Consider the following 12,848-nt stretch of genomic DNA (forward strand, 5'->3'; position numbering starts at 1 on the left):
CGCTGTGCGGTGTGGGGCCTGCTTGGGATTCTCTCTCCCTCTCTTTCTGTCCCTCCCATGCTGGCATTCTCTGTCTCTCAAAATAAACTGAAAAAAAAATTTGCCATTTCAAAAATGTTACATAAATCATGAAATCATATAGCATATAACCTTTTGAAATTGACTTTTAAAAATTTGGGAACAGGTTTATTGAGATTTAATTCACATCTCATAAATTCACTCATTAGAGTGCACAGTCCAGTGGTTTATAGTATATTCAGAGGGGTGCATCCATCACCACAGTAAATTTTCGAGCACTTTCATCACCCCAAAAGGAAACCTTGTACTCTTTTTTTCTGTTTATTTTGAAAGAGAGAGAGAGAGAGAGACCGTGCGCGCGTGCGCGAGAGAGAGAGGGAGAGAGAGAATCCCAAGCAGGCTCCACAGTCAGTGCAGTGAGTTCATGACCTGAGCTGAAATCAAGAGTCGGACACTTAACAGACCGAGGCATTCGGGCACCCCAGAAACCTTGCACTCTTTAGTAGTCTATCCCTCCCCACATTTCCTTCTATCATCTCCAGCCCTAGGCACCCATTAAAACTGCTTTCTGTCTCTGTAGATTTGCCTCTTGGTGGACATTTCATATAAATGGGATCATACAATATGTAGTCTTTGTGACTTAGCATAATGTTTTCAAGGTTTATCCAGGTGGTAGCACATATTTACTTTATCCTTTTTTATTGTCAAACAATATTGCATTGTATGCAGCTGTCATTTTTACATTCCCGTCAGCAGTGTGTGAAGTTTCCAGTTTCTCTACGTTCCCACCAACCCTGGTTATTATCTGTCTTTTGATAATTACCCTCATAGTGGGTGTGAAATGGTATCTCAGTGGGGTTTTGATTGGAGTTTCACTGATGGTTAATGATATTGAGCAATTTTTCACGTGCTCATTGGACATTTGTATGTCTTCTCTGTAGAAATGTCCATTCAGATTTTTTACACATTTTTAAGTTGGGTTGTCTTTTTAAAAAAAAAAAATGTTTTTAATGTTTATTTTTGAGAGAGAGAAAGAGACAGAGTGCGAGCTGAGGAGAGGCAGAGAGAGAGAGAGAGGGAGCATAGAATCCGAAGCAGGCTCCAGGCTCTGAGCTGTCACCACAGAGCCTGATACAGGGCTCAAACCCACAGACTGTGAGATCATGACCTGAGCTGTAATTGGGTGCTTAACTGACTGAGCCACCCAGGCACTCAAAGTTATTTGTCTTTGTATTACTGACTTGTAAGAATTCTTTATGTATTCTGGGTCCTGGACCCTTACAAATATTTTCTTTGATTCTATGGGTTGTTTTATAATTTTCTTAATGGTATCCTTTGGAGCACAACAGTTTTTCATTTTGGGGGAGTCCAGTTTATCTGTTTTTTCTTTTGTTGTTTGTGCATTTGATATCATATTAAGAAACCATTGCCTAATCCAAAGTCACAAAGATTTACCCCTATTTTTTCTAAGACTCTTACAGTTTGAATTCTTGCATTTAGGTCCATGATCCATTTTGAGTTTGTTTTTGCACATGGTGTGAGGTAGGGGACCAGCTTCATTCTTCTGCTTGTGGATGTCTGGTTGTCCCAGCACCATTTGTTGGAAAGAGTATTCTTTTCACATTGACTTGTCTTGGCAGTAAGAGTGGCTTATTTGGGGCGCCTGGGTGGCTCAGTCGGTTAAGCATCTGACTTCGGCTCAGGTCACGATCTCACGGTTTGTGAGTTCGAGCCCTGCATCGGGCTCTGTACTGATAGCTCGGAGCCTGGAGCCTGCTTTGGATTCTGTGTCTCCTTCTCTCTCTGCCCTTCCCCAACTTGTGCTCTCTTTATGTCTCTCAAAAAATAAATAAATGTAAAAAAAAAAAAGAGTGGCTATTTTGATCAGCATAATTCCCTGGAGACTCATCCAAGTTGTGTATATTGGCAGTTCATTCTTTTTTTATTGCTGAGTAGTAGTCCATGGTGTGGACACACTGCAGTTTGTTTAACAGGTGAATGGTTATTCACCTGTTCAGGGACATCTGGACTAGTTCCTGTTTTGGGCTGTTACAAGTAAAGCTGCTGTGAACATTTGTGTACAGAGTTTTGCACGAACACGAGTCTTCATTTTTTCTGGGATAAATGCCCACAGGTGCAACTGATGGGTCCCCATGATAATCGCATACTTTGTTTTGATCAGAAACTGCCAGAATGGCTGTATTGTTTTACATTCTCACCAGCAATGTATGCGTGATCCAGTTTCCTGCACCCTTGCCAGCATTTGGGATTGTCATCATTTTTCTTAACCATTCTGAGGGATGTGTAGTGATCGCCCATCCTGGTCTTAAGTGGTGTTTCCTGAATGCCTGATGTTATCGAACATCTTTCCATGTGCTATTTGCCGTCTGCGTATCCTCCTTGGCGAATTGTTCATGTCTTTGCCCATTTTGTAATTGGGTTATTCATTCATTCCTTTTGGGTTTTGAGAGTTCTTTACACATTGTAGATACTAGTCTTTGTTGGGTATATAGTGTATAAATATTTTCTCCCTGCTTTTAGCTTGCCTTTTCATACTCTTCACCTGGGCTTTTACAGAGCAACCATTTTTTTTGGTAATGTTTATGTATCTATTAATTTTGAGAGAGAGAAAGAGAGAGAGAGAGAGAGAGAGAGAGCGCTCACGAGGGGGGGAGGGACAGAGAAAGAGGGAGAGAGAGAGTCTCAAGCAGGCTCCGCGCTGTCAGTAGAGTCCCACGTGGGGCTTGATCCCACAACTGTGAGGTCACAACCTGAGGTGAAATCAAGAGTCGGACGCTGAACCGACGGAGCCACCCAGGCGCCCCACCCATTTTTAATTTCGATGAGGGCCAGTTTATCAAAACTGGTTCCTTCTATGAGTTGTGCTTTTGGCGTCAAGGTTAAGACCTCCATGCCTCGCCTTCGATCTCAAGGATTTGCTCCGGTTTTTTTCCTAAAAGAGTTACAGTTTTACGTTTTACATTTGAGTCTGTGATCCACTTTGAGTTAATTTTTGGTTAAGAGACGAGGTTTTCATCTTTTGACAGCCTGTGTTCTTAAGTGTTTTTCAGAGCTGATCTGGGGAGCCACCTAAAAATCCAGTTGAGTGCCACATTTGAAGAAACTCTTGAGTGGTGCATCAGAGTGCAGAGTGTTCCCATGGGAATCACTTTCTCACTGAGGGATCTAGGTCAGGTTACTTAACCTTAGAGCTTTCATGCCCTTGTTTTACAGCATGAGAAGAATAAGAATCTTTATCACACAGGAGTCGGTGTTAGGGTTCATTCAACAAATGTTTATTGAGTGCCTGTTATGCGTCGGGCACTATGGTAGTTGCTAGGGATGTGGGACTATGACGGAGCCAAGCAAGGCTATTAGCATGTGAGTGCCTCCTTCGGGAACTCTGCACGGAACTCACATTGTGGCAGGAGAAGACAGTAAAACAGGTGAGATTTATAGTTTGATGATGATAAGTGCCGTGAAGAATAAAGCAGGGTTGGGGGGGGGGTTGGGTGTGGGGGTAGGACGATTGTTATTTTAAAAAGGCTCAAGGGACCATTTTACTGAGAAGGTGACTTATGAGCAAGACCTGAGGGAGGCGAGCCACTGAGTCACATAGAAGCTGGAGAAATTGCTGGAGGAAGGAGCAAGCCTGGCGGATGGAACGGCAGGGCTCAAGGACCTGGAGGCTGGGGGATGCTCGGCACACGGAGAAGCAGCAAGGAGACCAGTGTAACTGTGGCCTAGTGACTGAGGGAGGAGATGGCCTGAGAGGACGGCCAAGTCACTCTGGGGATGTGGGATGCAGAGTCACTTGACACTGAGTGAACTGGGCGCCACCATGGCAGGATTTGGAGAGCAGGGGTGACATCACCTACTTTGTATAAAAGGATGACTTTGGCCCTTTTGTGAAGAGTAGGTTCTAGGAGGGCGAGGACCGGAGGGGAGACCAGTGAGGAGGCTGCTGTAACAGTGCAGCCGAGAGGTCGTGGCGGTGGTGGGAAGCGGTTAGCTCCGGGGTTTATTGTGAAGGTCGAGCTGACTGTGTTTGCTGATGGGCGGGCTATGCAATGAGAGAGGAGAAGAGAAGTCAAGGATGGCTCCAAGGTGTCTTGCTCGAGCAGCTGCAAGGATGGAGTTGTCATTTGCTGGAAACGAGCAGACTGCAGAGGGGCAGGTGTGATGGGGTGCCGTAGATCAAGAGTTCTGTGTTGGAAATGTTGACTTTGAGATGCCTATTAGACGTTCAAGCGGAGATATCCATCAGGCAGAAGGATTTACGAGTGTGGAGTTCAGGGAAGAGGTTCAGGCTGCGGACATAAATTTGGAAGTCATCAGTGTAGACAGAGATGGTATTTAAAGCCAGGAGACTGGCTGGGATCTTTTACCCTGGTGGTTCTCAACCGGGGGTGATTTTGTCTCCCGGGAGACATTTGCAGTGTCTGGAGACATTGGTTATTACAGCCGGGGGTGGAGTGATAATGGCATCTGAAGGGTACGGGAAGCCAGGGGAACTGCTGAAGTCCTCCGGTGCACAAACAGCTCCCACAACAGAGAATTCTCTAGTCCCAAATGTCAGTGGTGCCAAGGTTGAGGACCCCTGATTTAGTGCTTAGATTTTAGGGAATAAGTGTAGATGGCAAAGAGAGGAGATGTGAGGCCTGCACCCTCGGGCCTTCCAGTGTTTCAGGTTAACTGCAAATAATCGCCTGTAAATGCACTAAATACGTGTGACGATGGTGTCTCATATGGTAAGTACTCAGCAAATGACAGTTGTTATCATTACGGTGTTTTTAACTCTTCAAAGCCAGTTCTGGTCAGGTATTCAAAAGAAAAATCAGAGCCAGGGGATCCACAGATGATCTCTGTTCTACTCTCCTTTAGCGTACTGGGCGGGGGGGGGGGGTACTGAAACCCAGAGAGGGGACTGGGGTCAGGACCCTGGGTTTCATGGCGAGAGTGGTAGCTAATTCCCATTTTGCAGATGAGTAAACTGAGATTTGGAGAGTTAGTCCCTTGCCCAGATCTACCCAGTGAGTCCATAGCAGAGTCAGAGCCAAAGTTAGAATATCCCGATTTCTAGGGAAGCGTTTGAAACAACAGCAGCAGCCACGGTGACAGCGATTGCTGTCGTGGGCTGAGTCCCCACATTGTGCCAGGCACTGCTGAACTTTTCACACAGGCTGGTGAGGATGGAAGCTGGGGCAGGGGCCAGACTCACAGAACCCAAGCAACTCATCCTGCCCGTCTTAACGACTTGCTTCCTTCATTGATGTTCTGCCCCACCCCCTACCCCCGACTCACCCCTCGTCCCACTTAGGCATCTTGACCAGCAATTGTTTTGCTGTTGGTCCGCTGTGTTATCCTCCCCACCCCATCTCCCTGAAACTCCCCTCCTACAATATGATTTAGTGTAAAAGCAATAATATAATGTCAGGAAGAGACATTTAACAAAAATCACTCTACACCTCACTATCCTAGCCCAGTTTTTCTGTCTTCTTCAAATCTCTGCCCATATGCCTACGGTACACAGTTTTACACCCCTGTCATTGGGATGTAGAAGGCATTCTGTATCCTGCTTCCTTCGCTTTGGGGTGTACCATGTGTTGTGTTGTTTATAATTATGTTTATTGGCTTATAGAGGTCCATGGAGTGTCTCCATATTGCTGGACGATTTTGTTTCCAGATCCTGGTTATCATAAATAATACTGCATTGAAAAACTTGGTGCTTATAGTGTTTCCCCCCGCCCCCCTGAGTAATTTCTGTAGGATAAATAGTCAGGAGTGGCTTAAGAAAGGGCTTCGACGTATATTGCTTTAAAAACTGGTTGTACTAATTTCTATTTCTACCGTTACCTCATCTTAGCGCGCACATGTTTATTAATTACGAGAGGCCGGGCGGTCTGGCTCACATCCTTGCCCGTGACTCTGCCACTTGCTCTTCAAAGCAGGCATTACTATCTCCATTTTTCAGTCCAGGTTCAGAGGGAACAAAGCAACTTGCCTGAAGTCACAGAACTAATGAGAGGTGGAGATAGGATTTGCGCTTTGGAGCACCCGCCCTGCTCCAAAGCCCCTCCTGCGAGAAACAGTTGAAAGTTTCAGGGTTATTGCATCCTCATTCGCATTATTAAAATCAGCACTGTGTGTCGTGATTTAACAGGTATTTGCTGTGAGCCTCCTTATTTTCTTGTGCGTCTGACCTCTGATCTCTGAGTGGCCTGCAGTGTGGTGGAGTTTAGAGGGCTGGGGCTTTGAGGTCCCCAAGGGCTGTTTGCCAGCCTGTGCTGGCCGCTGAAGAGAGAATGTGTGGGTGCCAAATGGTTTTTGGAAACAGCGACTCGTGAATTCACACCCCTCAATCAACATATCCGTCTGTAGTCAACAAACTATTTGAGCTCCTGGGTCCGCCCAGATTTGATCAGGGTGGGGTGAGAAGAGGAGAGTGAGCTTTCTTTTTGAAGACTCCCTCAATCCAGTGAGGTGGACGGCGTGGGGGGGGGGGGTTGGCTAACACAGCGTCTGGAGAGTGAGGCATGAGGGTGGAAGTTTCTTCCTCCAGGTGGGCGGTTAGTTATTTAGTGACCTACAAAGTGGTTTTTACAAAAACCTGAGTAGGTTGCCAGGATTTATCCACCTGGCTGGCTGGCTGTCTCTCTTTATCTAGCAAGCATGTGAGTAGGGGAGGGGGTAGGTGGAGAGAGAGGGAGTCGTAAGTGGGCCTCATGCTCAGTGCAGAGCCCAATGTGGGGCTTGATCCCATTGAGATCATGACCTGAGCCCAAATCGAGAGTCAGACACTCCATCGACGGAGCCACCCAGGCACCCTGGGTTGCCAATAGTTAAAAACCTGGAGATTTCACATAAAAATATGAAATTCTGGCTTCTCTTAAAAAAAAATGGGAGGATCTTGGGGCCCTTGGCTGGCTTAGTCGGTGGAGTGTGTGACTCTTGATCTCGGGGTTGTGGGTTTGAGCCCTACATTGAGTATATTTATTTAAAAATAGAATCTTTTTTTTTTTTTTTTAAAAGGGGGAGGATCTCGCCACCCTGAGTCCGTAGTCCTACATGGGAACATTGTCTGGAGCTGAGAAACAGCTGTCCCTTTTGGATGGAACACTTACTGTCCTGTTTGTCATAGTACCGACCCAGCCTGTGTCACCGGTTTACGTGTAACTTTTTGTGCCTTTGTCTAACTGCTGCAGGAGGGTGAAGGAAGCAGTGCACATTGGCCAAACCTGCAAGGGTGGAAAGGCATGTGGGGCAGGTGTCCCTGGGGGCAGGGATGTGAGCAGGGATGCCGGGAACAAATAAAGCAGTGGTGCTTTGACTCCCATGGACACCTTGGGACACACAGTACACATGGGGCAGCCAGGACCAGGGCCTGGAAGTCAGGGAATAAAGCAAAGGTCTCTGAACAAGGTGGCAGAGTGGACACACCCAAAACCTGCCCCCTGTACTCTGAACAGCTAAGAACATGTGTTAAAATGAAACCGGATAGAAAAACATTGGTGGGGGCGGGGCGGGGGGCGCCTGGGTGGCTCAGTTGGTTAAGTGTCCTACTCTTGGTTTCGGCTCAGATTACAATCTCGTGGTTTGTGGGTTCAAGCCCTGCGTTGGGCTCTGCGCGCAGCATGGAACCTGCCTGGGATTCTCTCTCTCCCTTCCCCTGTTTCTGCCCCTCCCCTGCTCTCTGTCTCTCTCTTGCAAAAATAAATAATCTCTCTCTCTCTCTCTCTCTGTCTCTGTGTATATAAAACATTAGGAAAAGTTCTGTGGGCCAGGAAAGGGAGAGGAAACATAAGTGTGGTAAGTGGGCTTCAGCCAGCAGCCCCTGGGGTGCGGTGAGCAGTGGAATCAGCCCCTTAATGTCTCCGTCGGGTAGGGATTGGGTCTGCCTTGCTCGAGGGGGGAGAAGGAAGCCAGACTCTGTAAGAAGTCAAGAGGTGGGCCTTGCTCCTAGCAGGCGCTGAAATACGTCTTTGGTGGCCTGATCTGTGACTGGAGCCTGCCACTTGGCCGTGGCCCAGGGAAGAAAGGACAGCTCTGGTGGAAATAGAAGTTTGAATTGTGCTGTCCTTGGGCCAGCATCAAACGCTGTGCTACTTCTGGCCTCCTGACTAGAGAGCAGCCTGGGCTGGTGTTTCCCTTTGCGGCTCCTTTGGAAAGAACATCCTGAGCAAATGAGTCACAGGGACATGGTCATAGGGTCATACTTAATCATCTCAAGAGGCCAAGTGGCAGCATTTCCTCATCTGAGGCATGTGCTGAGAGTCTCTAACTGGGGACGCTTCGCAGGTGCTCGCGGAACTTGAGGGTAATGAAGCTGCATCTCACGGAGTTAGGGCGCAAGAAAGAGAAGGTTCGTCAGTAATCTTGGCTTCCTCCATCATTTTCTAGATGAGGAAATTGAGGCTCGGAGATTTAAGATCACACAGCTGGTCAACGCAGATGTAGAACCAGGGGCTGAGCACCTGGGCTCCATCCTTGATTTGCTCCAGAAACCTCGTGTTTCTGTTTGTTTGTTTGTTTGTTTGTTTGTGTGCTTTTACCATTTTATAAGTGGCTTCATGGATTGATCAAGAGGCTACAAAGCACAGTGACATGCTCCCCCTTGTGTTGGGGGAGCTGTACCTCCTGTGGCATTGGTGTGATGTTGTTGTTGACCGTGAATTCCTCATGGAGAGGCAGGTAGTGGTGGTGAAGAGTATGGATTTTGGAGCCAGCCTGTCCAAATTTGCATCCCAGCTTCACCGCTTAACCATCTGTGGGACTGACTGTGGGCAAGTTACCTAATCCCTCTGTGCCTCCATTTCCATGGCTATATGACAGGGCTAATAATGGCACCCGTCTATTGGATTGCAGAGAAGATTAAATGAGATAAAGTGTTTTAAAGCCTCTGGAGCAAGGCCTGGCACATACAAAGCCCCCCAGTAAATGTTAACTGTCATCGTTCTTATTGCCCTTATGTGACAGATTGTATTTCCCTTTTTGCTTTGGCAATCAGGGAAGTCACCACTCAATTTGAACCTTATCTTTGGACCTGCATGGGACCCCATGGCATGAATTTCTGTTTTCCTAACATTCTCTGGCATTATTTAATTATTTGACTCTCATTTCCCCCATCATCCTGATTTCTATATATTATTGCATTGTATGTATCACTATAAGCCTTTTTATTTAAAAAAGTTTTTTTAATGTTTATTTATTTTTGAGAGAGAGATAGAGAGAGAGAGAGAGAGAGAGCATGAGTAGGGGAGAGTCAGAGAGAGAGAGAGACACAGTCTGAAGCAGGCTCCAGGCTCTGAGCTGTCAGCACAGAGCCCAACGTGGGGCTCAAACTCACAGACCGTGAGATCATGACCTGAGATCATGACGTGAGATCACGGTACTATGACGTGAGATCATGACCATGATCTCAGTGAGATCAACTGAGCTGAAGTTGGACGCTCAACCAACTAAGCCACTCAGGCGCCCCTACTATAAGCTTTTTTAGAACAAGCTTGGAATTAATAAATTAAGAAAAATACAGCATTTGGTTGATTCGGACTGTCCTGATGTCTTCCAGGATGATCTTGAGCTAGGAGGTGAACTGTGTTATTAAAAAAAAAATTGGGGACACCTGGGTGGCTCAGTCGGTTAAGTGTCCGATTTCAGCTCAGGTCATGATCTCGCGGTCCGTGGGTTTGAGCCCCACGTCGGGCTTTGTGCTGACAGCTCAGAGCCTGGAGCCTGTTTCAGATTCTGTGTCTCCCTCTTTCTCTGATCCTCCCCTGTTCACGCTCTGTCTCTGTCTGTCTCAAAAATAAATAAACGTTAAAAAAAATTAAAAAAGATTATCGCTAACATTTTTGTGGCCATTGTCACACATGCTTTACACACATTACCTTAAACTTTACAACCGTCCTGTGAGGTAGGGCATATTAATCCCTTTTGTGGGTGAGGAAACTAAGGCTCAGAGAGGTGAAGGGACTCAGCCAATGTTGCCAGGTGCACAGCACAGAGCTAGGATTCAGATGTGGCCCCACCTGTCTCCACCACACACACTTTGACTCCCTGTTCTAGATGGTCTCTTGAACTCTTGAGGGCAAAGGAAGGATGATTTCAGCAGCTGACTGATATTTTCTCTCCTGCCCCACTTCTCTTCCCACTTCCTCTACCTTCTCCTCTCTGCTTCCCGGGTTCCCCAGAACCCATGAGGGCCCCCAAAGGCCTGGCTTTCGCTGAGATCCAGGCCCGCCAGCTGATGCTGCAGTGGGAACCTCTGGGCTACAATGTGACTCGTTGCCACACGTACACAGTATCCCTGTGCTATCACTACACGCTGGGCAGCAGCCACAACCAGACCATCCGGGAGTGTGTGAAGATGGAGCGGGGCGTCAGCCGCTACACCATCAAGAACCTGCCCCCCTACCGGAACGTTCACGTGCGGCTCATCCTCACGAACCCCGAGGGACGCAAGGAGGGCAAGGAGGTCACCTTCCAGACAGACGAGGATGGTAAGAGTCCCAGCCCTGGTTCCCAGGATACTCAGTGCCTCCCGCAGGCACCCACTGTGAGACTGAAATTTTCACAGAAAATTTTTTGCTGAAGATTAAAATAACACAACAACAAAGTAATGATGGCTAATATTTATTCTCTGAAAGACTTGGGCTAGATTGGTATAATTTCTTCCTTAAATGTTTGGAAGAATTTAGCAACGAAGCCATCTGGGCCTGGAGTTTTCTTTCTTTTTTTTAATTAAAGAAATTTTTTTTAATGTTTATTTATTTTTGAGAGAGAGAGACAGAGCATGAGCAGGGGAGGGGCAGAGAGAGAGAGGGAGACACAGAATCCGAAACAGGCTTCAGGCTCTGAGCTGTCAGCAGAGAACCCGAAGTGGAGCTCGAACTCCGGAACAGTGAGATTATGACCTAGGCCAGAGTCAGATGCTCAACCAACTGAGCCACCCAGGTGCCCCTGGGCCTGGAATTTTCTTTGTGGCAATGTAATTACTAACAGTTTTATTTTCTTCTTCTTCTTCTTCTTCTTCTTCTTCTTCTTCTTCTTCTTCTTCTTCTTTTTAAAGTTTATGTATTTTGAGAGATAGAGAGTGAGGGAGGGGCAGAGAGAGGGGGAGAGAGAGAGTCCCAAGCAGTCTCTACACTGTCAACACAGAGCCCAACTCAGGGCTCAATCCCACAAACCACAAGATCATGACTTGAGCCAAGATCAAGAGTTGGATGCTTAACCCACTGAGTCACCCAGGCACCCCAATAGTTTTACTTTCTAAAATAGGTATTAGAGTGTTAAGATTTTTAAAAAAAGTTTATTTATTTGGAGAGAAAAAGAATGTGCGCATGGGGAAAGGACAGAGAGAGATTGAGGGACACAGAGAATTCCAAGCAGGCTCTGCACTAGCAGCACAGAGCTGGACTCAGGGCTTGAAATCACAAACTGTGAGATCATGACCGCTGTCCAACTAAGAGTTGGACACTTAACTGACTGAGCCACCCAGGAGCCTCATGAATATTAAGATTTTCTATAATTGTATCTATTTGTTGTACTGGGCTTTAAGGAATTTATTTCACCTAGATCATCATATTTCTTGACATAAAGTTGATTATAATTCTCTAATTATATTTATTTAATGTCTGAAGGATCAATAGCATATTTCCCTTTTTTTCTTTCCTGAGTTTGGTAATTTGTGTCTTCTCTTTATTTTCTTGTTCTTTCTTGCTAGGGGTGTATCCATTTTTTATCTTTCCAAAGAGCCAGCTTTTGGCTTAGTTGATTTGCTTTATTGTATATTTATTTTCTAGTATTTCCTATTTAAAGTTTTATTTATTTATTTATTTATTTATTTATTTATTTATTTATTGGGGCGAGGGGGGAGAGAGAGAGAGAGAGGGAGGGAGAATGTGAGTGGGGGAGAGGTGGAGGGAGAGAGAGAGAGAGAGAGAGAGAGAGAGAGAGAGAATCCCAACCACAGAGCCCAACTTGGGCTCATGACCCATGAGTTAATGACCTGAGCCGAAATCAAGAGTAGGATGCTTAACTGACTGAGCCACCCAGGTGCCCTGTATTTCCTCCTTTATACTTTCTTTAGATTTGATCAGCTCTTCTTTTAGCTTTTTGAGATGGAAGCTTATTAGGTCATTGATTTTGAGACTTTTTTCATTTCTAATATATGCATTTAAAGCTATAAATTTCCCTCAAAGCCCTGCTTTAGCTGCATCCCATGAGTTTTGATATGTTCTTTGTTCTTATTCAGTTCAAAATATTTTCTAATATCTGTTGTGATTTCCTCTTTGACTCAAGAGTTAGAATTACATTGCTAAATTTTTGGGGCGCCTGGGTGGCGCAGTCGGTTAAGCGTCCGACTTCAGCCAGGTCACGATCTCGCCGCCCGTGAGTTCGAGCCCCGCGTCGGGCTCTGGGCTGATGGCTCAGAGCCTGGAGCCTGTTTCCGATTCTGTGTCTCCCTCTTTCTCTGCCCCTCCCCCGTTCATGCTCTGTCTCTCTCTGTCCCAAAAATAAATAAACGTTGAAAAAAAAATTAAAAAAAAAAAAAAGAATTACATTGCTAAATTTTTAAGATTTCCATAATTATCTGTGATTGGTTTCTAGCTTAATTCCTCTGTGGTCAGAGTACATACTCTAATTTTGGTCTTTTGAAATTTGATATTTGCTTTATTGCCCAGCATATTGTTAAATTTTGATAAATATTTCATGTGTACCTGAAAAAAAATTGTGCATTCTGTCATTATTGGGTGCAGTGTTCTATTTATGTCAAACTAATACTTATTAAGCACTTATTACACATCAAGCACTATTTTGAATGTTTTTTA

At 45.7% G+C, this 12,848-nt stretch overlaps 1 protein-coding gene across 6 annotated transcripts in view; it reads left to right on the plus strand.

Moving 5' to 3' along the window:
• Positions 1-12,848, plus strand: part of PTPRU (protein tyrosine phosphatase receptor type U) — an 81,859-nt gene that overhangs the window by 22,369 nt on the left and 46,642 nt on the right. For 4 of the 6 annotated variants that reach the window (XM_030327983.1, XM_030327984.1, XM_030327985.1 and 1 more), the window contains exon 8: positions 10,209-10,517. The exons of the other annotated variants lie outside the window; for them this stretch is intronic. In XM_030327983.1, coding sequence (XP_030183843.1) covers positions 10,209-10,517 — 309 coding nt within the window. The remainder of the gene's footprint in view (positions 1-10,208; positions 10,518-12,848) is intronic. 6 annotated transcript variants of the gene reach the window in all.

Source organism: Lynx canadensis, chromosome C1 (assembly GCF_007474595.2).
Source record: "Lynx canadensis isolate LIC74 chromosome C1, mLynCan4.pri.v2, whole genome shotgun sequence".
Taxonomy (NCBI): Eukaryota; Metazoa; Chordata; class Mammalia; order Carnivora; family Felidae; genus Lynx; species Lynx canadensis.